The sequence below is a fragment of the Aspergillus tanneri genome, assembly GCF_003426965.1.
Source record: "Aspergillus tanneri strain NIH1004 chromosome Unknown AapTan_2_pilon_pilon_pilon, whole genome shotgun sequence".
In the NCBI taxonomy this organism is placed as follows: Eukaryota; Fungi; Ascomycota; class Eurotiomycetes; order Eurotiales; family Aspergillaceae; genus Aspergillus; species Aspergillus tanneri.
The window spans coordinates 3526784-3548140 of record NW_022984629.1 but is presented as its reverse complement, the minus strand read 5'-3'; the positions used below and the strand labels follow the sequence as shown (position 1 = coordinate 3548140).

General features: G+C 48.8%; 9 protein-coding genes across 9 annotated transcripts; 6 read left to right on the top strand and 3 right to left on the bottom strand.

Annotated features, from left to right (window-relative positions):
* Positions 1 to 22: 22 nt before the first annotated feature.
* On the bottom strand, positions 23 to 1347 carry aspD (septin aspD; the record flags this gene model as incomplete). The annotated part of the gene is made up of 6 exons (XM_033565853.1): positions 23 to 361; positions 415 to 628; positions 689 to 826; positions 877 to 958; positions 1015 to 1143; positions 1209 to 1347. The coding sequence occupies 6 exons, from the start codon at positions 1345 to 1347 to the stop codon at positions 23 to 25; spliced, it is 1041 nt and encodes a 346-aa protein (XP_033431610.1).
* Positions 1348 to 1743: 396 nt separating this feature from the next.
* Positions 1744 to 4010, top strand: ATNIH1004_001152 (SKI complex subunit WD repeat protein SKI8; the record flags this gene model as incomplete). Its single annotated transcript, XM_033565852.1, has 6 exons — positions 1744 to 2068; positions 2864 to 3124; positions 3196 to 3365; positions 3417 to 3510; positions 3577 to 3763; positions 3827 to 4010. The coding sequence occupies 6 exons, from the start codon at positions 1744 to 1746 to the stop codon at positions 4008 to 4010; spliced, it is 1221 nt and encodes a 406-aa protein (XP_033431609.1).
* A 199-nt stretch (positions 4011 to 4209) lies between these two features.
* SPC25 (kinetochore-associated Ndc80 complex subunit spc25) lies at positions 4210 to 5049 on the bottom strand (the record flags this gene model as incomplete). Its single annotated transcript, XM_033565851.1, has 2 exons — positions 4210 to 4754; positions 4818 to 5049. The coding sequence occupies 2 exons, from the start codon at positions 5047 to 5049 to the stop codon at positions 4210 to 4212; spliced, it is 777 nt and encodes a 258-aa protein (XP_033431608.1).
* Positions 5050 to 5926: 877 nt separating this feature from the next.
* ATNIH1004_001150 (uncharacterized protein) lies at positions 5927 to 8821 on the top strand (the record flags this gene model as incomplete). The annotated part of the gene is made up of 3 exons (XM_033565850.1): positions 5927 to 6953; positions 7013 to 7703; positions 7756 to 8821. The coding sequence occupies 3 exons, from the start codon at positions 5927 to 5929 to the stop codon at positions 8819 to 8821; spliced, it is 2784 nt and encodes a 927-aa protein (XP_033431607.1).
* Positions 8822 to 9138: 317 nt separating this feature from the next.
* ATX1 (copper metallochaperone ATX1) lies at positions 9139 to 9505 on the top strand (the record flags this gene model as incomplete). The annotated part of the gene is made up of 2 exons (XM_033565849.1): positions 9139 to 9226; positions 9354 to 9505. 2 exons carry the CDS (start codon positions 9139 to 9141, stop codon positions 9503 to 9505), a joined length of 240 nt encoding a protein of 79 aa, XP_033431606.1.
* A 514-nt stretch (positions 9506 to 10019) lies between these two features.
* Positions 10020 to 13179, bottom strand: ATNIH1004_001148 (DUF2293 domain-containing protein; the record flags this gene model as incomplete). Its single annotated transcript, XM_033565848.1, has 6 exons — positions 10020 to 10137; positions 10262 to 11610; positions 11672 to 12412; positions 12487 to 12510; positions 12870 to 12989; positions 13045 to 13179. 6 exons carry the CDS (start codon positions 13177 to 13179, stop codon positions 10020 to 10022), a joined length of 2487 nt encoding a protein of 828 aa, XP_033431605.1.
* Positions 13180 to 13707: 528 nt separating this feature from the next.
* ATNIH1004_001147 (uncharacterized protein) lies at positions 13708 to 14240 on the top strand (the record flags this gene model as incomplete). Its single annotated transcript, XM_033565847.1, has 2 exons — positions 13708 to 14009; positions 14126 to 14240. 2 exons carry the CDS (start codon positions 13708 to 13710, stop codon positions 14238 to 14240), a joined length of 417 nt encoding a protein of 138 aa, XP_033431604.1.
* A 743-nt stretch (positions 14241 to 14983) lies between these two features.
* ATNIH1004_001146 (CHY zinc finger protein) lies at positions 14984 to 17302 on the top strand (the record flags this gene model as incomplete). The annotated part of the gene is made up of 3 exons (XM_033565846.1): positions 14984 to 16246; positions 16315 to 16323; positions 16769 to 17302. 3 exons carry the CDS (start codon positions 14984 to 14986, stop codon positions 17300 to 17302), a joined length of 1806 nt encoding a protein of 601 aa, XP_033431603.1.
* Positions 17303 to 18217: 915 nt separating this feature from the next.
* ATNIH1004_001145 (IQ calmodulin-binding motif domain protein) lies at positions 18218 to 21199 on the top strand (the record flags this gene model as incomplete). The annotated part of the gene is made up of 1 exon (XM_033565845.1): positions 18218 to 21199. One exon carries the CDS (start codon positions 18218 to 18220, stop codon positions 21197 to 21199), a length of 2982 nt encoding a protein of 993 aa, XP_033431602.1.
* Between the last annotated feature and the right edge of the window lie 158 nt (positions 21200 to 21357).

The following is a 21357-nucleotide window of genomic DNA, read 5'->3' as shown; positions in this document are numbered from 1 at the left end:
CAGCGGGTCTCTCAGAGCACGATCAATAGCCGTTCATTGCCACCCGTTGCGAGTTCCGGCTCAGTTCCCTATCGGCAGAGGGGCTAATGGGTCGGCTACCACCGGTATGGCCTCCCGCTGCGCTGCTCTCCTTGAGTGCAAGAAGTTGCTTCGCACGGAAGGTCTCATAGTGGATCTGGCTTGTTGTTTCAATAAGATCCTGGAGGTGAGTGCGGGTAAGGAAGTTCCTCAGATAGACAAACTCGCAGTGGTTCTCGTCCTCCACATTGATGACGCCCCAGCGGTTCTGCCGGCCACGAACTTGCTGACCATTGACAACAATCGTCCTCTCGCTTCCGACAACCGCGAAAGGGATAATATCCTGAGTAGAAGTTAGAGAGCGAACGAACAGGGCCGACACGCGAAAGTTCATACCTTGATCTGGGCATTGACAGCTCGTTCTTCGTCGTCGAACTCATCATTATCGTAAGGGTACATTTTCAGGTTGTGGAAGGCGAATTCCTCCTTTATTCTCTCCTTAAACGCCTGACGTTCCTCGAGGGTAAGGGAATCGGCTTTCGCAATGACGGGGACCACATTGACAACGTCCGACAACTTCTTCAGGACCACGATATCAATTGGTTTAAGACTGAAGGAATCTGGCGGTTAGTCTTATTTACATTCCAACAGGCGATTGGATGGAGCTCACGCATGGCCGGAGGGTTGGATAAAGAACAAGCAACAGTGGATACGGGTATCCTGTATATAGCGGTCACGCTGAGCGGTCAACTCCTTTCGGAGGTATGCCGAATGCTGATCCTTGATGTATTTCACAATCGGATCCCAGCTGTCAAAAGGGTTAGCCTGAACATCACAAGACAATTGTTGAGTCAATACCATCTGTCGTTGTTAACTTGGTCACCATATCCAGGGGTATCAACAATGTTCAACCGGAGACGCACGCCGTTCTCCTCAATGACTTAGTCATAACCGGTTAGTAATGCCCTCTTGCATATATCGATAGGTGTAACGTACTATGGGAAGCGGCCTGAATCTCTGTGGTGGAACGCACGGGTTCATTGGGGGTCAGGCGCCCCTTCGAGTCAATCAAGTGAGAAGCAAAGATGGTGTTAATCAAGGTGGATTTTCCTAGACCGGTTTGTCCTGCCCATGGAGTTAGCATACTAGGTAGGTGGTGCAAGATCATCTCATATCGAGGCAGAACATACCAACACACATAACGTTAAATTGAAAGCCACGCTTGAGCAGCTTCCGCTCAATCTGGGAGGTGATACTGTCAAAACCAACATGGCTGCGAGGAAAGACCGTAGCCGGAGAGGTCGAGGCCGTGCTAGATGTAGCCGCCATGTTCAAAAGAAAGTCAAGTTGGGGGAAGAAGTAGCGAGCGAGAGAGGACGGGGGTAGTAAACAGGTGAATGCTGTAGTCTTAAGGAAAATCGATGATGAATCCGGCGGATGGGGGTTCAATTGGTGATGATGAAAGAGAGGTAGGAAGACCAACAAGGTCTAGAGCACAAGAGATCTGCTGCTGTCGTCTACCCCCAGGATACGATACCAGTCGGTCTGGAGGAAGAGGGATGCAATGTCATCTTCCTCTGGACCCCTTAAACTGTCGTCTCTCAGGGGGCCGCTAGTCCGAATCTGGACTAGTTTGTCTCCAGGTCCAAATTCAGTAATCCCGAAAGAAAAGCTTCAAGTCTCAAGACCGGTAATTCTCACTCTCCTTGTGTGCCCTGCGACGAAATGGCGCTGCGATCGCTTCCCTCCGCCATATTTTCGCAGATGATCTCCCGCCCTCTGCCATTTGCTGCCGGGCGATGGCCTCGATATGTCCTGAACTCCCCCGCCCGACTGGTACCTGCCGCATTTCCGTTGAATATCCCGGGCTTGCTGTCTGGAATTTGGGATTCCGTTCTCCGGGCTGTGCCCAAGAAGAAGACCTCACATATGAAGAAGCGTCATAGGCAAATGGCTGGCAAGGGTCTGAAGGACTTGAAGAGTCTGAACACCTGCCCTGGATGCGGCCAAATGAAGCGCGCTCACTTTTTGTGCCCACATTGTGTTGAAAGTAGGTCTTCGACTCTCTGTCACCCTTGTGATTGCAGCATATCTGACTGTGAATCTGTTCCTGTAGATATCAAAAAGCAATGGAAGCAAACGTAAACAGCATAATGGATCAGTGAGGGGTCAAAGAGCATAGTGGAAAAGCGTTTTACTTTACAAAATGAGAAAGAGAAAAAGATGAAGAGATAAAGAATGTTTATGGTGCACATTCCAGGGTTGTACTTTTATACTGTTTTTTCTTGGGTTTATTTGATGTACATGAAGTGTAGGATAAATGCTTACTGTATGGCACTTGGCGTCTAGGTATATAACACGGAATGTATACATATCTTTTAGCTTGTTTTCCTGTATAAATGTTGAATATCAATCTAATGATCGATTGCATATATCTATGCTTATATCTTCCTGCGTCTGGGAACTCCAGCACTCTTAAATCTCGTAGTGTGGCCCACAGTTGTGTCATGGACGTGCGAAGAAACAACACATGATCTCATCCGACAACAGATTGTGTCCCACTATTTGTCGGTCATCATATCGCATCGAACTCCAACTCAACAAATTTACTATCTTCCCGGATTTAAATACCCCGTCTCTTCGGTACCCATGTTTTTCTAGCAATGGTAAGATCTGAAGAGCTATATCCAATAGTTTTTGTTCACACGAAGCTCTAACACGGCGACCCCATTAATCCTTTAGTCGAAGCAATACCTCTCTTGTGGTTCCGCCGACAATGGTATTAAGATTTCCCCTACACTTTAGCCCTTAATTTTGTTCTTTTTGATTGACAACCCAAACACAGCCCACCCAATCGACATATTCTCGTTGGCAGTGACCAACAGTCAAGTCTTGTCGGCATCGGGGGCCTCTGCGATCAAGGTCTATTCGACTACAGACCCCGAATTTCCCCTCATCCAGTCAATTGATGGTGCCCATAAGGCTGGATGCCATCATATTGCAGCGGATGGAAATGGGTCGAGGGCAGTCAGTGTCGGGTTTGGAGGCGAGATCAAGATTTGGCATTGTGACGGTGGAACTTGGTCGCAAGATGAGACAGTCTCAGGTACTGAATTGCTTACCTGTCTATTTGGCTTGCACCCATAGGATAACCATCCTTGAACTAACCTACGACAGCCAATGATGCAGGATCTGCCGATGTTTGGGCTGTTACCTTATCGCAGAATGGCCAGTATCTTGCTGGCGTGAGCCAAGACGGACACATCAAGGTCTGGGATTTGAAGTCGAACGGCAACCAGATTCGTGACTATGAAACAAAAGGGAGTTTTGGCACCTGTATTGATATGGTAGGCTATAAACTTCATTCTGTATGTTTGGCTATGCTGACAGATATACAGTCGGCAGATGGTCGCTTTATAGCCAGCGGTCACGAGAATGGTAGTGTCTATATATTCAGCACAGAAACGGATCGTATGCCGTTCAGCCTCTCAGGTCAGTATATTGCATTGATCCTCTTCTACTGGGTAAACTTAAGACCTTGTATCTGAATTCTTCAAGGGTTGGTGAAACCTGTACGGGCAGTGGCATTCTCTCCTGGTGGAAAGTTCCTTGCTGCGGCTGGAGATTCCAAAGTCATTGTGCTCTATGATACGTCATCTGGCGAACAGGTGGCGAGCCTCTCAGGACATTCGGCATGGGTTTTATCGCTTTCTTGGAGCTACACAGGGGAGTATCTTTTGAGTGGGTAAGCTCATTTAAATCCCCTCTGTCAACTGCTATCACTGGTTTGAGGCTGACTATCTACAAGATCGTTTGACGGGAAGGTTAAAGTCTGGTCCATTGATGCAAGAACTTGTGTTGCGACCCACTCCGAGACCGATAAGGCTTTATGGAGTGTCAAGTGGTTGCCAAAGATTGGAAGATCAGAAGGCTTTGCCACAGCTGGCGCGAACCGAAGCATATCATTTTACCGGGAGGCTACTGGGGGTTGATATCATAAAATAAATTCGAAACATTTGTAGCACTACCATGAGTATTTAGATGAAGATTCTTTCTTATCAAATTCAACAAACGCTAAGTTATGACTCCCCTTAGTCGCCGACTAGACTCCATAATCATTACAAGTTTCATAATGCTGTTGTAAACAAATGAAGTATACGTGCCCCCTTCTCATGTACAGTATCCATATTATTACTTCATTGTTTCGATAAAAAGTTTACGCATTCTTTTTAGAAATGCGCCAAAGTCACGATCCTCATTGACGATATCCAGCTCTCGTCCAAGGGCTTCCTTATCCAATTTAGGCCGTGTGTGGAAGACCTCGTAATCGCGACTAGTGGTGCTCAGCTCAAACCAAGCTTCTGCCTCCCAATCTTTCTCCAACAAATGGCTATAAATAAACTTGAGGCGATCCTCTCTTCCAGCTCCCTCAATCCTGAGACATAGGTACTCTTGCCAAAACTCCAGCTCGGGGACATTCAGACGGGATTGCGCATCTAAGTGTCTGGCATGGGCCTTCTGGGCTTCTAGTTTCTGGGCGGTGGCCTTTTGGGTCTCGTCAATTTGTTGTTTGAGGCGATCGCGTTTGGCAAGGCGGGAATCGCGTTCCAATGTCACCGATGAGATCGCAGTATGCATATCGGCAGCCTCGGCTGATTCTTTTTGAAGTGTCTGCTTGTGAGTTTGATATTTGAGATTCAATATCTCAATATCCCTCTGTTTCATTCGCTCATCCTCTGGGACAATTTGTTAGTAACAGCGCACTCGATTTGCCTCCCCGCTCCTCTAGAATTACACACCTTGAAGCTCCGCCAATCCAATCTTAAACTGATTTCTCTCCTCCAGAACCTGCTTCCTGCCTCGATCAATAAATGCATCAAAACGAGCTGTAAACTGAGCCATGCGATTACGCAAGTCCTCGAAACCAAAGTTGATACTGGGCAAAGAGTCGGCCATTGACGGCGCGTCTGCCGACGTAAGAGGCGGGCGCATGCCGCTGATTGATAGTGATGGCTCAAATGATGAGGACATGATGAGTGCACTGCCTGGTATTTTTTGGGCTTGTATACTGCTCAGGTACGCTTGTCGTCCTATTCAGCTGGTGTTCTGATTGACTGTTGTCATTCAACTGATTGCGTTGCGCCGCCAACCGTCGGGACTAAACCAAGCTTGGCACCTGAGTGGAAGACCCGGCCAAAGCTCAACAGAGTTAGTTACAAGATTATAATCAGTTCACATAGTCAAAATGGAAATATAAAGGACAGCATAGTTTAACATAAATAAAGTAGAACACATCAATCCATATCACAGCGCAGATTGATGTTGGATTAAGAGCTCATCCTCAGGGGAACCACGTGCTTAAGGCGGCGTAAGCAGGCAGAATCTCTAGTCTGCTGGAACAGATCTTTTCGATATGTACTATCCATACCTACAGATTGTTGGTTGCTAGCTGTCAAGAGCATCGTCCCGCGATTGAACCAGTTAAGGAGCATCGTTGATATCCGTAGATTGGCTCCCGATATGCTCACAAAACAAGGGCTTGCCCAAATCTCTAGCAGCAAAGAGAGGCCTGATGAATGGGTTAAGTGCTCTGCAATATGGGCACGTCGGAAGAGCGATATATGATTCGGAAGCACAGACTTGGGTGTTCTCACGGACTTTGGCACCGGGTAAGCTTTTACAAGCAAGGGAGAAAAGGCGGCATTTACTAAGTCATTGTTAAGCATCAAACATATCCTATGCTGGAGTGACAAGGGTATCCATACCATCACCCCTTACAGCACCCTCTCAGTCATCATTGATTGAGAATGAAAGCGAGAATAAAGACTTTCTACCAAAGGTTTATCCTGAGCTTGCAGCCTATTGGCCACCAGGTAGCAATGAGTCTCTATCCCACGCTATCACAACCATGAGTGAAGCTTGTGACCCTCTCGTCTCCTCACTTTTTGACTTAGGATATGCGGTGGATATCGAGAATGACAGTTCAGGAAACCGTGCCATTCCAATTGCGGTGGTAGCTTCTGGAGAATGTGGCAACGCCATCTCCCTATACAAACTGGAGGAGGATATTGTCGAATTGAGAGGCGATGCGACGACTCCGATACGAGTTCCTTCAATCGGAAAATTAGAGAGTATCGAGTGGTCTGTAGGTAGCGCCCCTGCCCGTCAAATATGTTTCGGACGGACTGTTGAAGAAAAGGCGACATGGATGGCCGTTCGGTTTCCTCGCTCTACCATAATATGCAGGCCAGAGTACCATCGAAAGGTAGTTCCTGTGCATATATATCATTGTGATGAGCGCATGACACCGATTAATTCTCGCACTTCGCGCCTTGATGCGAACCCTTTGGTGGATATACCTATTGTTAAGACCGGAGGTTTTATGCACGCGGACGTGACCTTCAATCCATGGTACCAGAAGCAACTTGGAATTGTTGACGTAAAGGGAAACTGGAGTATCTGGGAAATCTCAGGTCGCCATAGGCGAAGCAAGGGCAATTGGACCGCTGCATGTGTCAAGTCTGGCTCACTTCCATGGCTTGACCTTGACGACAGTCAGGATACAGATGACCGTCCTCGACATGATGGATGGGCAGCCATAGAATGGACCAGTGATGTCAATACCTTCATTGTATCTGATCGGCGTTGCCCGATGCTCTATCGCTTGCAAAACGATCAAATATATTCCTTTTCAATTGAGCTTGATTTGAAGCGCCGATCAGAGTGGGTTCTAGATGTCAAGAGAAGTGACTGCAACTTTTCCCACGTTTTCATTCTCACGACTTCTCGAGTTTTCTGGATTGATATCCCATTCGATCTTGCTGCAACCACTGAGAAAAATACGAGACCACCGTTATACCCCCTCCTATCCTGGCGTCATTTTCGGGACCCTGAGGACACGACCTTGCAACTAGCCCCTTTGTTCGTTCGTGAAGGTATGCTTACATCTTCAAGAATTTACCTGAAGCCCTCGTAGTACTGACGGATGTACAAGATTTTTACCTTGTGCTTTATTCACGGCTAAATGACCTTGCGTTGGCCTTCTGCTATCCTACTACTACTACAGAGGACAATATTACGGATACAGTACCCGTTCCTGATCCATTCGTTTTGGAAATTCCATCGATATCAGATGCTTCTGAGCCTCAAACCTCTCTAGGGGGGGTACACTTCTCTTCGCTATGTTTCAAAGAAATCATGAACTCACAGTCATCGGTGGACAAAAATCGTCATGGTCCTAGTTCCAGCCTTGTAAAACTTTTTATACTGGACTCCCGCCTATCTGTCCGCGAAATAATGTATACTGGGCCTATTAGTGACGAAGCTACAGATGAGCATTCACTCAGGAAAGATGTCTTGCGACTGAGGAAACGCTATCCGAGAATTCAGAGAGCATCGTCAATACGGTCCTTGGATGATTTTATAGTCGATGACTGGGACGAATCCGTTTTTAGCGGTAGTACGCTCACGGTACCAGACACAGGATGTTGTTTTACGCCATTAGCGCTCCCACGATGGACCGTTGATTACGCACAGATTTACGCAGTCGCTAGTGGAAGATTGATGGTGTCGAGAAAAGGGGAAGGGCTTCATATCACAGGGAAAGGGTTCAGGGAATCCATCCAAGAATTAGAAGGCAAACTATATGGCATAACCCTGAGCAACCAGCCTACCAGCCAAACCATGTAGGTTTGTAGCAGTGTCTACGTTCAGAACTTAAGGCTCTAACTTTTGTAGACTCGAAACTCTCGGAAGCAGCCCCTTATTGGATGATATCGACCAAAATGCTCAAGATTTGGGTAGTTTTCTTTCAGCTATTGTGGACAACGTGGGTAACAACTCAGTACGAGAGAACCAGAATCGACACATATTTGCACTCCAACCGCCTGATCTTTTTGGCTTGCCATCGTTCAAGCCTACCGACTTGGCAAGGTCTTCTTCGTCAACTGGGACTTTGATTGATATGTATGACCGACTGGTCAATGATTGGTTGGCTGTTCTGCCACATGATATACCAGGACGCACACGTATCATGAAAGAGAAGGCGATCCGCTACATTGCAGCTGATCTCGCTTTGGCTCAAATTACTACGGCGCGTAGGCTGCCTTATGAACTGGATGAACTGATCTCCAATAAACAAGGAAGGGCAGAGAACTATGCGCTGTCATTTAGTTCAAAAGCGTATGACAGTGTGCCTTCATTCTTTGGTCAAGACAAATTACCTTCGTCATCGACTGTTTTCTATGACCACGGATTGGAAACCCCTAGTAGTGCCGCAGCTCGAAGCAGTCTCACAATTGGCGGAGAGGATGGGAACTACGAGTTGAAAAGTGGCATTGGAACCATATACGCTACCCTTTCTTCCTTTACTACGTTCAATGGCACGCGATCACTGTCAAGAAACCTGTCTGGCGTGCTACACCACTGGCAGCCGGGAACTGACCCAACCACATATGACTGGCAAAGGACCGTACAAGCACTGGAAAACGAAGAGTCACGGCGACTGATCAATCCTGCAACCCCGAAACGCAAGTCGCGGAAGAAGATGTCCCAGCGTTCTCACAGCAGGAGTCGTCATCCTTCCACGCCTACTACCCCGGCGTCTTCCGCGGTTCCCGTTATTCGGGAATGGGGCAGTCAGCCGGAAAATAGCGAGCCGTCCGCGGTGAGAATACAAAGCAGTCAGCCTGTGGAAGAAGACCTTCCCATGACCCAAATAGAGCGAGGGATATTTGGGGGGCGAGAAGCCAGCCAGAATACAGCGATGAGGACCAGGAAGAAGAAGAGGGCAGCTGGGTTTTAGTTATTATATATCTGGCTCTTGGTGCCCTTTTTTAAACATGATTTTTCTTAGCTCTTTCTCCGTGATGTGATTGTGATGAAGGTGTGGCGCAATCTTATGTAGGGCATAGCATTAGTAATAATAGAATCATGATGTGTAAGTACATAAGCTATCTCACCTCGCTCATTTTTGAGCGTTTCATTACGCCCCCACATACCCCTAGCTCCTCCCCACTCTCGATTACTACAACAATATAAGACAGGGACTCAAAGCTGTCCACACACCACGCTTACTCTCCTTTCTTCTCAAGTGCGCTCCTCAACTGGCTTTATATCATTATGTCTGACCATCAATACAAGTTTAACGTCACCATGAGCTGCAGTGGTTGCTCAGGTGCAGTGGAGCGAGTCCTAAAGAAACTAGATGGTCTGTCTTGCGCTTGCTATCGTCTCCTTTTGTTTATTTTACTCCAGTTATTATATAACGTCTACATGTTTTATGTTCTTATTTTAAATTATTTTTTGCTCGTGCTTACAATTTGTCTTACTCTTAGGCGTTAAATCGTACGACGTCAGCTTAGAGTCACAAACCGCTACCGTCACCACGGAAACCTCGTTGGCATACGAGACAGTGCTGGCCACCATCAAGAAGACTGGAAAGGCCGTCACAGGTGGAGAAGCGGATGGCGAAACGATGAGTGTTTGAGTTGGTCTGGTGAGAGCTGTGTCGTCACGTCCGTCCGTCCTCCGTGGCGTTCACATTCAGTATGAGCTCCTGGGGATTCTCTTATAGTGGGGTAGCGTGAAATTCCTCAGCTTGAATGAAACATCGTCTAGTTTGCACGATATCCTTGATACCACGCACCAAATGAGCCTCGAGATTTCTTTATTTCTATTTCCTATATATATAGATAGTGTATTCAATATTTTCTGGTTACTGTACATTCTGATATCCGCAGCTTTGGGTGGCCGGGACATAAATAAAAAAGTCTGCCCTATGTCTTCTGATCTCCTTCATAGCTACAGAGCAGAGATATCATGAATATATTTTCATGTTCTAGAGAAGTATATTTCCCTGTTAACAACGATTGTGGGTATCATCCACTTCTAGCCTGTTATATGTACAGTGCTCATGCAGGCATTTACAATTTAAATAACAGTGAAAATCCCGGAACATGGAGACAATCAGAGCAACCCAGTCAACTGTAAGAAACCATTACTTAATCCACAATAACAGCCCTGCGTCCAGGTACCGGATACTGAGGCTGAGGCGGCTCAACTCTCCCCACATAGGTGGGACGAGATTGTTCCTCTGGCACAAATTGTTCGTAGGTTTGCCTGTGCAATAGAATCAGTCATTGACATTGACAAAAATTTCACAAAGGAAGGAGTGATGGACAAGAAAAGCCATGTGGAGTTAGGCCTTTGGCTATCAAGGCTAACCTCCTAGAAAAAATCATACCAGTAATCCAGAGGGCCCTCGTATGCTCTTTCATAACGAGGGGCCGCAGATTGAGACTGAAGTAGCCTGCTGTTGTGATGTTTTGGAACCCTATCATCCACCACAGCATAAATATGGGTACCCGGTCTGATTGGAGAATCCGGATTGGTTCGACCACTTGGTCTCACGGCTATACTACCTGGTGGATTAGGCCTGTACGGATTATCGTCAGACTGGATAATATTAGACTGGGATTCTGGCGAGTTGTTGGTTTGAAGACGGCGTTGCAAAGGACTGTCTAGTTGGATAGGCTCACGCAAATCAATAGCACGAACAAAGTCATCGGCATAGTGTCTTCTTTGGGGGAGTTCATGTGACGCAGAGATACGGTCGTAAGTTCCTATCCGAAGACTAGGTTCATGTGACCTTGGCAACTGAGAAGGTTTCACACCCTCAGCATTGTATGGATGGCCTGTGCTATAGATGCGCTGGTCTCCTTGGTCAGATGGTCGCATGTGGCTCATCCTCTTGTGGCCTTTCTCTGCAAGGACAGCAAATCCGGTTGCTGGCAAATCGTAAGACTGTCCTGGGATTTCGTGAACTGGAGCCAGGCGGCCATGTGGGACCGGTTGACGTTCAAGGTCTTCTAGGCGCCTGTGGTGCATAATGATTCCCGAGTCCGTATTAGCCTGGATGGTGTCCAGGAAAGTATCCTGTAAGTCCTCTGGTCGTGATTGTGCAGCACTGAGGGGATTAACTGGGGCAGCATATCTCCTACTCAAGTGGGGTTCATCCTGGGGGGGAATTTGTTTGGCTGGAAAATACGCAGGGCGAATATACTGCTCTCCTGTATGGGGTTCTGCCACTGTAGATGAGGTTATGCCCGGGTGGGAACTGTAGGGTTTTGTAGGCTCGTAGTAGGCCACCCGCCTTCTCTTGGGGGCTTGTTCTTGCACCCTGTCCTCAATAATTTGCAACGGGATGTCCTTGTGGGGTGGACGATGCGGCGTCAATGAACGAATCGAAAACCCCCCAGATAACCTCTGGGCCAAATGATCCAAAGGTCCACTATCCGGGCGTCTGATATCTGCAGGTGGAGCCTCAATAGAGGGTAATACGCGCTCCTGGGGGCTCGCAACCGTTCTGCTTGGGTAAGGGCCTGATACTTTATAGGACCTAAAACGACTCCTGGGCTCCTCATGGACTTCTCTAGGGCCACCAACAAACACAGGGGCATTTGGCGAGTTAGCTTGCTGAAATGGATACTTTTCCTGTTGGAGTGCTGGTCCTCGTTCCAACGGTACCCTGTCAGACAAAGAAGCCATCAGACCTTGGTGAGGCCTCTCAACCATGGAATATAGCTCATATGGCTCGTTGGAAGTCAGCAGGATACCATTTCCAGCGTCTGTCATCAAATGAGGTTGCACTTACACGACGTTCTATGGAAGGGCCGAGCATCGATCTATTCATCCCATCGTTCCCAGATGCCGGGTTAGGTGTGGTAGGCTTCGCGCCTTGTCCATTACGAGGGCCAAGGGCTCGGTAGGGAGCCGGCTCCAAGGGCTGCCGTACAGAGTAAAGAGATCTTGAATTGTCAGCTGCACCATCATGTAATCTACTAGAGTTAGTTCCGCCGGCTTCATGTGCCATATTCCTATATCGGTTGATGGCACGGTCCCAGGCCTGATATCTACTGAAGCCGCGACGATCAACTCTCCTCTTTCTGGGGACTTCCCGAACGTAACGGAATCCCGGTGGCGCCTCATCCTCTGATATATCTATTTGGGAGCCCCGAACACTAGGATTGGCGTAATTCACCGGCTTTGTCTGCAGTTCCTCGACACACGGCTTGCTAGAAACGATCTCCACACTGTAGTCTCGATCTACAGACTCGGGTGCGTCTCCTTCCACATCGCTGTCGTCATCATCAGAGATGACAATTACTTCCCGAAACACGTCCTCGAGGACTGTTTTTCCGTTTTCATCGTCTCCTCGCCATTCCACTAATTTGGCTAAAGTAGGCTCTTCGACAGTACTTCTGGCCTCATGAAATGAAGTTGTCTTCAGAAGACGATCATAATCGGTATAAATATGCCGGATATGTGCCACGACGGCCAATTGCGCTCGGCGGGCTAAAGGCAGTTCGACTGCTGTGCCAACTTTCCGTTGACCCTAATAGTTTTCAGCAGTAACTTAGTATTCATCGCTCAGCCATCCAAAAAAAAAAAAATTTTATGCTCACATACCTTCTGAAATGCCGTTTTGATTATCTGATTTAGGTCATTGTCAGGTATATTGGGGAAAAGATCCTTTAAAACATCTCTTGCCTCAGTGTTGATTGTTATTTGCGAGACTTCTGAGTTACTGCGTTTACGGTTGTTCCCTGCACAGGTCGCACCATAGAATGGCATCGCCTTCCCTGTTGCAGTGAGATATAGGCCTAAATCCATACACACCGCAGCAACAGCAGCACTTGGGAAATGGTACCCTATGCGGTGCACATGTTGAGAAAGATTATGAGTATGCATATGGGGGGTTGTCTAGTAGGAACAAGGAGAATTAGAGCGGGAGAAGAAGGACCAAAAATGGGCAACCGGAAAGGAATGACAAAACATGACCATTGGCCTACCGTGACGGCAAAAACTTTGAGACCATCTTTCCGGCATAGCTCTTTGCAAGCAGTCGTAAGCTGGGGATTTCCGGCCGGGATGAACGTGTAACCAGGTGGTGCTTTCGCTTCGAACGATATCTGTTTCCACTGTCAAGATAGTCCGGGTTGCGACCGACGACACGCAGTAACATACAACACTCCGAAGCTTCTTCTTCGCCTGTGTAACGGACTCCATGATCACCTTATGCCTTCGAGCATTTCTCCGAGCAGTTCTACTCGGAGCGCGCCTGGCAAGGACCGAGGCTAGCCTGCGAGTCACTCGGGCCATATTGTCAATATCAGGTCTTCTCAGGTGACTACAAGACAAGCCTTCATTATCGCGGCGCCTCTCCAAAAAGGCCGCACGGCGTCAGTATTAGTAGAAGCTAGTAGTAGCATTAGAAGCCAGTAGTAGCATCCACGACTGGGTGCTCCCAGTTAGCAATCATCTCTACTATACAGGGGAACGCATGTGCGGGAAGTTCAATCAATCCCAGCGCCCGAGTCAAGGGTTAACTGGACAAGATAGGTCGTTGCAACACCTCCGTCAGTTATTCCAGTGCCCGAGATTCTTTTGAAACCACGGTAGCACACGAAAGAGTAAGGCGTATGGGTGAGGTCGACGATAAAGAGAAGACCTCTGGAAGTGAAGTATACGGAAAGAGAGGTTGCAAAAGGTGGGAGAATCACAGAATGGGGCCTTTTGCGGCCTAACGCGGCGCTTGCCCGATCGGGGCTAGTCCACCAGGATCATCGGACATGAAAAGAACAGGTCCATCTTCGTTGCACATCGCCAGTCCACCAGGAAATGAATGTCATGGCTCCTATTCGAACACCCCTGGCGGATCATCAGGCGATTCTCCATGCCTACCGTCATCTGTATCGACAAGGGTTGAAGGTGGTCAACTACTCTACACCGTCTCGACATGTCCTTCTCCATACTCTCCGTTCATCCTTCCGATCTGGCTCCCCTCAGGATTTCGATCCTCAAAAAATCGCAAACACCTTGCGCTTTCTCCAGCGAGCACGTGACGTTGCAGGAATGGAGCATAAAATCGTGAAAAATATACTGATTGCGCGATACTGGGAACAGCCTATATTGAATAAAGAGTTTCGGATGTATGTTTTATTCTTCTACTTCCTATGATTCCGCTGTGCATGGGACCATATCCGCCCGTTGGTCTGCTTGGATCTCTGCACAGGTGACAGAAGCGCTGGCGCTAACTCTGCTCAAGTTTGTATGGACTAGGAATTAATCAAAAAGAGGCCAGTTTACGGGAGAGTGCTAACGAGCAATTCAATCTGACATTAATGCTCCTCAATGAGTCTTTGGGGACTTGCCTGAGATGATGGAAGAATCGGTCGATCCCCCGACTATCGCAAACACAAGAACATCAACAATACCTGCGGCTTTCTATCAGCCCCCTCTTAGCCACATCATGGCATCACGCCATCGCCTCTTCCTGCCTAAATGAAGCATAGATGGCACGATGTATTCTCTCCACGTGGCTCAGATGAACCCGGGCTGTTGAAATAAGCTAGGAGATTGGTCACTCAGACAAGGGAGCAGAAGAGGCAATGCTTGGTAGCATAAACCCGAAAGCGTTATCAACCGAACAAGGTGATATGAGTAGTTGTTCGAGGTTATGGCCGGTGGCAGTGACACCAGTCTCTACTTGCTGACTATTTCACGAGTAAAACGATTACTTACTACCTACAGACAACATCTTCCATTTGTCAAAGTAGAAGAAGCTTCCCGTAGACCAGTGTACCTTAAGGTAGTTGCTAGATAGCTTGTAGGCACCGAGAAGGTTGCCTAAGAATAAGCCAATATATGGAGTACACGGTAACTACTTAGGGGTGCCTTCGGTGCTCCTCCATACTCTCGGGCAGCGAATCAGCAGTCGGTCCGGGCGAGATAATGTCACATGGTGGCAGTATTCCTGTCCGAGCCCATTAGTGGGTGATTTGTTCTCTTAGTACGGAGTAGGATTGTAGCAGAGCTTCCATTCGGCCCTCGATTTCCGATCAAATTGACGTCTGTCGGCATACCCCATGCTTTCTCCCGAATCAAATGTTGCCTCCGATTCTCCATGAGCGGGCTATTATCCTCCTTGCTGATCGGCCCCATTGTTCGGCAAGCCCGCCGCCGCTTTTCTCAACCGATTGACTCCCAGCCGTCTTGCGACCATAACCAAGTAGAATCCTCCTCAAACGTTCGGAACAGGACATCCTCAGCAAGCAGCACCAGCAGCACCAGCAGCAGAAATGGCGATGGGCGTGTCATAATGTCGGACTCAAACTACGAAAGGCATTCTAGGATACGGTCGCATGGTAGCCTTGCGGGGTCCAACGATGGACCAGCAACCCCCACATCGACGCTGCTTGACGGGAGTAGCCAAAATGATGAAGGCCATTCTTTTTCACTGGAGCAAAATAGACAGGTGTCCGACCGTACATCCCCGCGGAGTTTAAACATCCAGTCGGGGGTCACACCCAGAAATGGTTCCATCGGGTCAGGTCGACATACCGTATCTTCACCATATGTCAATCGGCAGGAAAATCCGAATACAGAGATCACTAGGATTCCAGATAATCGCCTCGATATGGATGATATTGGGACACAACCCTTACTCCCCGAGGATGACGGAATGGGTATACTACGGCAAAAGATCCACGCGATTCGAGACCTGAAGTCCAGCAGTGCAGAGAAAGCGCGCATGGTTCATGAGTTAATGACAGCGAACTACAATGCTTTACAAGGGGGCAATGATAGCCACTCATTCAAGGCGGCGCCGTCACCATCCAGTTCCCGTAGCCCAGAAAGGGCCGGGACTCCAACGTCACGTCGGAGTCGGCAATCGTTGGATCAATTGTCCGTCACCTCAGCGTCCCCCATCTCGGTGGTTTCTCAAACCATTCGATACAATGTGACAGAAGATGATATGAAGCCAACGTTTTATCCAGGGGCAGAACTTGATTCTCCTCTAAGTAATGTCGAGGATGTGGACGTCGAGGAGCCTGAGGAGCCTTGCCTGGGCTGCTCGCACTATAAAAGGAACGTTAAATTGCAATGTTTCCATTGCAAGAAGTGGTATACATGTCGATTCTGCCATGATGAGGTTGAGGACCACCAGCTCAATCGGCCACAAACAGAAAACATGCTGTGCATGTTGTGTGGCCATGCACAATCTGCTGCACAATTTTGTCGAAAGTGCGGCGAGCTGACTGCACAGTACTATTGCAATACCTGCAAGCTGTGGGACAATGACAGCAGTAAAAGCATATACCATTGCAATGATTGCGGGATTTGCCGAATCGGTCAAGGATTAGGGAAAGACTTCTTCCACTGTAAGGTAAGGCGCAGAAACTCCAAGAGGAAAGAGACAGCGTAGGATATGCCGGTTCTAACGAACATATCCAGACATGTTGTGTATGTCTGCCTATTTCGATAGAAACCACCCATCGATGCATCGAGCGGTCAACTCAATGCGACTGTCCAATCTGCGGGGATTACATGTTTACTTCTCCAGAGACTGTGGTTTTCATGCGATGTGGTCACAGCATTCATCAAAAATGCCTGTCTGAGTATTCAAAGTCCTCATACCGCTGTCCCATATGCAGTAAAACCATCACCAATATGGAATCCACGTTTCGAAATCTCGACCGCACAATCCAAAGTCAACCGATGCCAACTGAGTTCAAAGATACGAAGGCTCTTATTTATTGCAATGATTGCAGCGTGAAGTCAGTCGTGGGGTATCATTGGCTGGGCCTGAGATGCGATATGTGAGCATGGTACTTTATTGGCACTTCCTGGTGGGCTAATATATATCAGGTGTGAATCATATAACACTGCCCAAGTACGGCTTGTACAGGGTGATGCACTCGACTCAATAGAGCAGGATAGTGAAGGCAGGGGTATCAATACGCTTCGATTCCGATCGTCCTCACAGAGCGCTGACGTGTCTATGCTATCAACTCTAGAATCGCTGCGAGTTGACACTGGTACCGCGCCGGAGACAAGTCTGAACTCGCAATTAAGCGCACCTTCCTCCGCTGAGCAGAGTGGACGATTCTCTTCATACAGTCTCTCACGTGGCCGTGCGGTGTCCCCTGTGATTAGTAATTACTTTGGGATTCCCCCGTATCGTGGACCGGAGAGATCTTATTCGACTTCATTATTTGGGAGGCGGGCATCTAGAGACGATGAAAATGACAATAGCGGAGAATTTCGCATCTGGGGCACGAAGTTTAAATATGGATATCGTTTCCTTGGTGGGGAAACAGAATCAGGCGGTAGAGAGGATGAAGATGCGTCCGGAGATAGTAACTCAGAGAATGAGGTCGAGGATGAGGACGAAGAATACGATGATGACGACGAGAGATTCGATATATTTGGTCATCGCTGAACAGAATTTTTTTTTTTTTTGGTCCGATTAGCACTCCATGTCTCCCTTGCCTCCCTAGCTTTTTCTATGCTGTATACAATGTACGTTGGACCATTTTTGGCGAGGCTACGCATATATCAATCTAAGATTACTCATTTGAACCCATGAGGGCCACGATGTATCTGCGTAGAATCTGATATTTACAAAGCATAATACCTCTTATCAGCGCCATAGGTTAGAATGCAGCTCCGCTATTGTAAGCGTCAATGCAATGGATAGATGGAAGAGGAATAGTGGATCGATCGGACATGCATCCAGAGCTCTATCCAGCATCGACATACTGATGCATGCATCCAAGACCAGTAATCGCCATGGACGATCGCTGACTGCATATTCGACTGCATCTTCTTTGATCGAATCTTCTGCATCACAATAGTTAACTAACCGGGCCGCTTAGCTAAGCTTCCCTGGTTGCGTCTTCGGTCGCGTTCTTCGAGCCTCCCTCCCTCAGCGACAACGGCCATGGCTGCATGCGTCCACGAGTTAGTCATGGGCGAATGAACTTGTGTCATTCGATCGATTTATCCATCTATCCCTTCCTTCTTTCCTTCTTTCCTTGCTTACTTACCATTTCCCCTTCCATCATTTCTCTTCTTAGCTGCTTATCTCTCCGCAGACTAGGGCATGTTCCGCATCGTCCTTGAACTCAAGAAGTACTCTCTTTTTGGTTCTGTCTCTCTTCGAACCGTTGTGACTGCATGTCAGCTGGAGCGAGGGTGAGAGAGAGAGAAAGATCAGATTCCGCATATGTGAGAGAAGACGAGCCAGAAAATATCCTCGTCTCGAATTCCGTCAGTTTTAGCCCCCGCGATTTGATAATCCCCCTCCGTCCTTGGCTGCACACATCAACCACGGTGACTTCTCGCCCTCGAGACCATGCTACGCCGTAACTCGGATGTTGAGATTCAACTGCCCGATGCGGGCCCGACAACTGTTTCGCCCGATTCATTGAACGAGCCAGATGTGGAGATGCTGTCGGACGAGCAGCCTCTACCGCTGAGTCTGCCCTCACATCTTGCTGCTCGTTTCTCGCGGAAGCCTAGTTTGGTCCGCCGTTCTTCTGCAGCTTCGTCGCGCCGGAGTTCGACCTCCTCATTGCATTCGCACCATTCGAATCCTTCTTCCCATGGCGCGTCCTCTACAGACAACATCGCGCAACACCTTCGACGTACCTCTATCCTCGAAACCCGGAAAGCGAGACTCGCGGATCGTGCGTTGCATGCAGAGAAAGTGAGACTGCGCGCTGCCCTTACGAAGGCTGCTACCAGAAACTTGCAAAGGGAGGAAAGAGCCCTGGCTGCCCAACAGACGCGGGAGCGACTATTGGCTGAGATCACTGCCAAGTGCGAGGAGGAAGTTCGTCGGGCCAAGAAGAAGGCGGAGGACAATCGAGAGAAGAAGGCCGCAGAACACGCCCGTCTTCGGTTAGAAATGGCAGAGAAATTCGCGGAGGCGGAAAAGAGGCGTGTTCTCTACCAGCAAAGTCAGCGACGTCATCGCACGAGCAGCCTGCCCGCCGCAGAGGAAAAGAAGATGGCCAAGGTGGTCACCAGATCGCTCACTCGGGACGCGGCCGCGAGGACCATCCAACGGGTGTGGCGGACCTACCGTGCGAAGAGGGTCATGCAGGAATTCCATCGTTTAAAACTGACGACGGATGGTATTAGGGACATGGTCTTCGAGGATGTCGGTGCTCTCCTCTCGAAGGATATAGTCCTATCCGCCACGGCCCGCGTCCTTCAGCTCTGCGGTCTGGAGGATATGGAGAGTGGGACAATGGGCGGACGGGGTGCTGTGCGGACCTTTCTAAGCAGCTACCTCATTGTATCTCACCCTGCGGAGGTATTGAGTAGCAATGGCGAGCAGGAACAGGATCTAATTGCCAAAGCTCGCGAGCTCCTGGCGGCATTTGAACAGGTGACGCCGTTGCTCTCCGCTGGCTGTTGCTCCCCTGCGGTCATCTCCACCGAGCTCCAGACCCTTTGCGAGGCGTACAACGTGTTTTTCTCTGCTTTCCATGCGTGGAAATCACATGACTCGAGCGTTCTAATCGAAATAATGCTGGCGCAGTTCATTGAGCTAGAACTGATTTGGCAGACTGTCAAAGACGATCGAGCCGGAGGTGTAGCGGACGACTATCGCCAAGGAATCAGGCAGAACCAGATCTTGCTCCTCGCGAGATTAAAGCGTCTTGCCGGTTCGGAAAATGCGATGCAGATGGTCCGAGATGCCCTGAAGAAGGCCAAGCGCGAGAAGAAAAGAACCACGTCCAAGCAGGCCATTCCACGATCTGCCGAGGTTGCACCCTCGTCTACCGAAGCTCTCACGGAAAGCGTCGCGTCACCGATCAGTGAGAGTTTTAACAATGCGGATAGTACGCTCCTTCGAGAACTGGAAAGGCAGCGCATGTCTCCCCATGAACAATTCACCCGAATCCTCACGGCGCTTCCAGAAAATCGTACATTGGTCCATGAGCTGCTCATCAATAAGGAATTTAAGATTGAGGAGACTCAGTACACGGAGCCGCGCAGGAAAGTAATGGCGCATATGTGTGAGATGATGCGAAAAGACGTAGATGCCGGGCTGGGAACGGATTGGACCGTGGCCATGGCCACTGTCATCCAGGATCGCTTACTACGCTCACTACGGCCGGGGAATTCACTTCATGTGCTGATTAGTGAAGTACTCGATCCGAAACTCATCGAGGTTCAAAGCAAAGCCGGTGCCTTCTCTTATGATAGCTTCTTCAACTTTATGAACACCATCTTGCCCAAGCTCTGTGCTCCTTATCGGGACCCTGCAGTCCAGGCCTTTGCAGAGGACACATCAGGGGATGCAATCGACCGCTTGGCGAGACTGATGGCGATCATCGATCTTCTGTCTCTCGATCACACGAATTTCATGATCCAGGTTGCAGCTCCTCAGCTCATCCAGGAAGCGCCGGGGTATGAACAGAGGACCTTTGAAAGGGGACTGCAGGATGGATCCATAGGCCTGGTCAAAAGCCGACGATTTTGGCGAACCCATCACAACGTCATCGTGGACGAGATGCGGAAGCGTGACCCGGAAAATGTCAATGGAGAGCCGCGGCCACCGGCGTCCAAGATCTATGCGCAAGGTCTCGTGGATCTTGCGCTAAGCAATGCCTCCGTGTCCGACGATCTGATTCCGGAGACGCTTGAATTAGACCGGCAACGACTGAGAAAACTGCATGCGCAGGCGTTCAAGATTGTAGCCACGGCATCGATCCTGCTGACGGCGAAGAACCTACTTAAGCGCGACGTGCGGTCCCAATGGAAAGCCGAGGCCGATCGAATCCTTTCCCTAGATTTTAGCGACATCCAGCCTGACCGAGTTCAATCAATCTTGGAATCAACACACCCGATGCCTGCCAGCACCCGCGCTCAACTGGCAGCAACCATCCGGCGGGTTTTGGGACCGGTTGCCACTGCTTGTGCCGCAGTCTCGCCATTTGGAGGAACACAGTCCCCGGTCACGATTGAGACGGATTTGTCTCAGCATGAATCCCCCTCGTCTGATCCAGCCAATTTTCCAGGGCATAGCGCAAATAATGGAGCCGTAGCGACGAGTTTTACGGATCCCGTTGCGCGGCTCATTCTGTCACGTCTGCGAGCCCACGTTGTCTCTCGGCTGAGTGCTTCGAGTGCTAGCGAAAGAGTGCGGGCTACAACCACGGCGAGCCAGAACCTGGCGGGGGCAGGAATGCCCGAGTTTGTCAACGAAGTCGGACAGTTAACGGAAGAATTGGAGAAGGTCCGTGAAGTAGATTGGATATGCCATGGGACGGTCTACGAGCAGATCCTTGGGGAAATCATTTCCCCCGAATCCAGAGTATGAATATTGGCGTTTTTTGGGAGGGATTGGTTCTGATATAGGCTTTGTTTGGTGTAGAAATTGCTGCGGTGGAATTTTTTTATATTTTATTTTTTTTATTTTTATTCTTATTTTTTGGTGGTGTATCTTCCATGATGACATCAACTCATGAGCACACGATA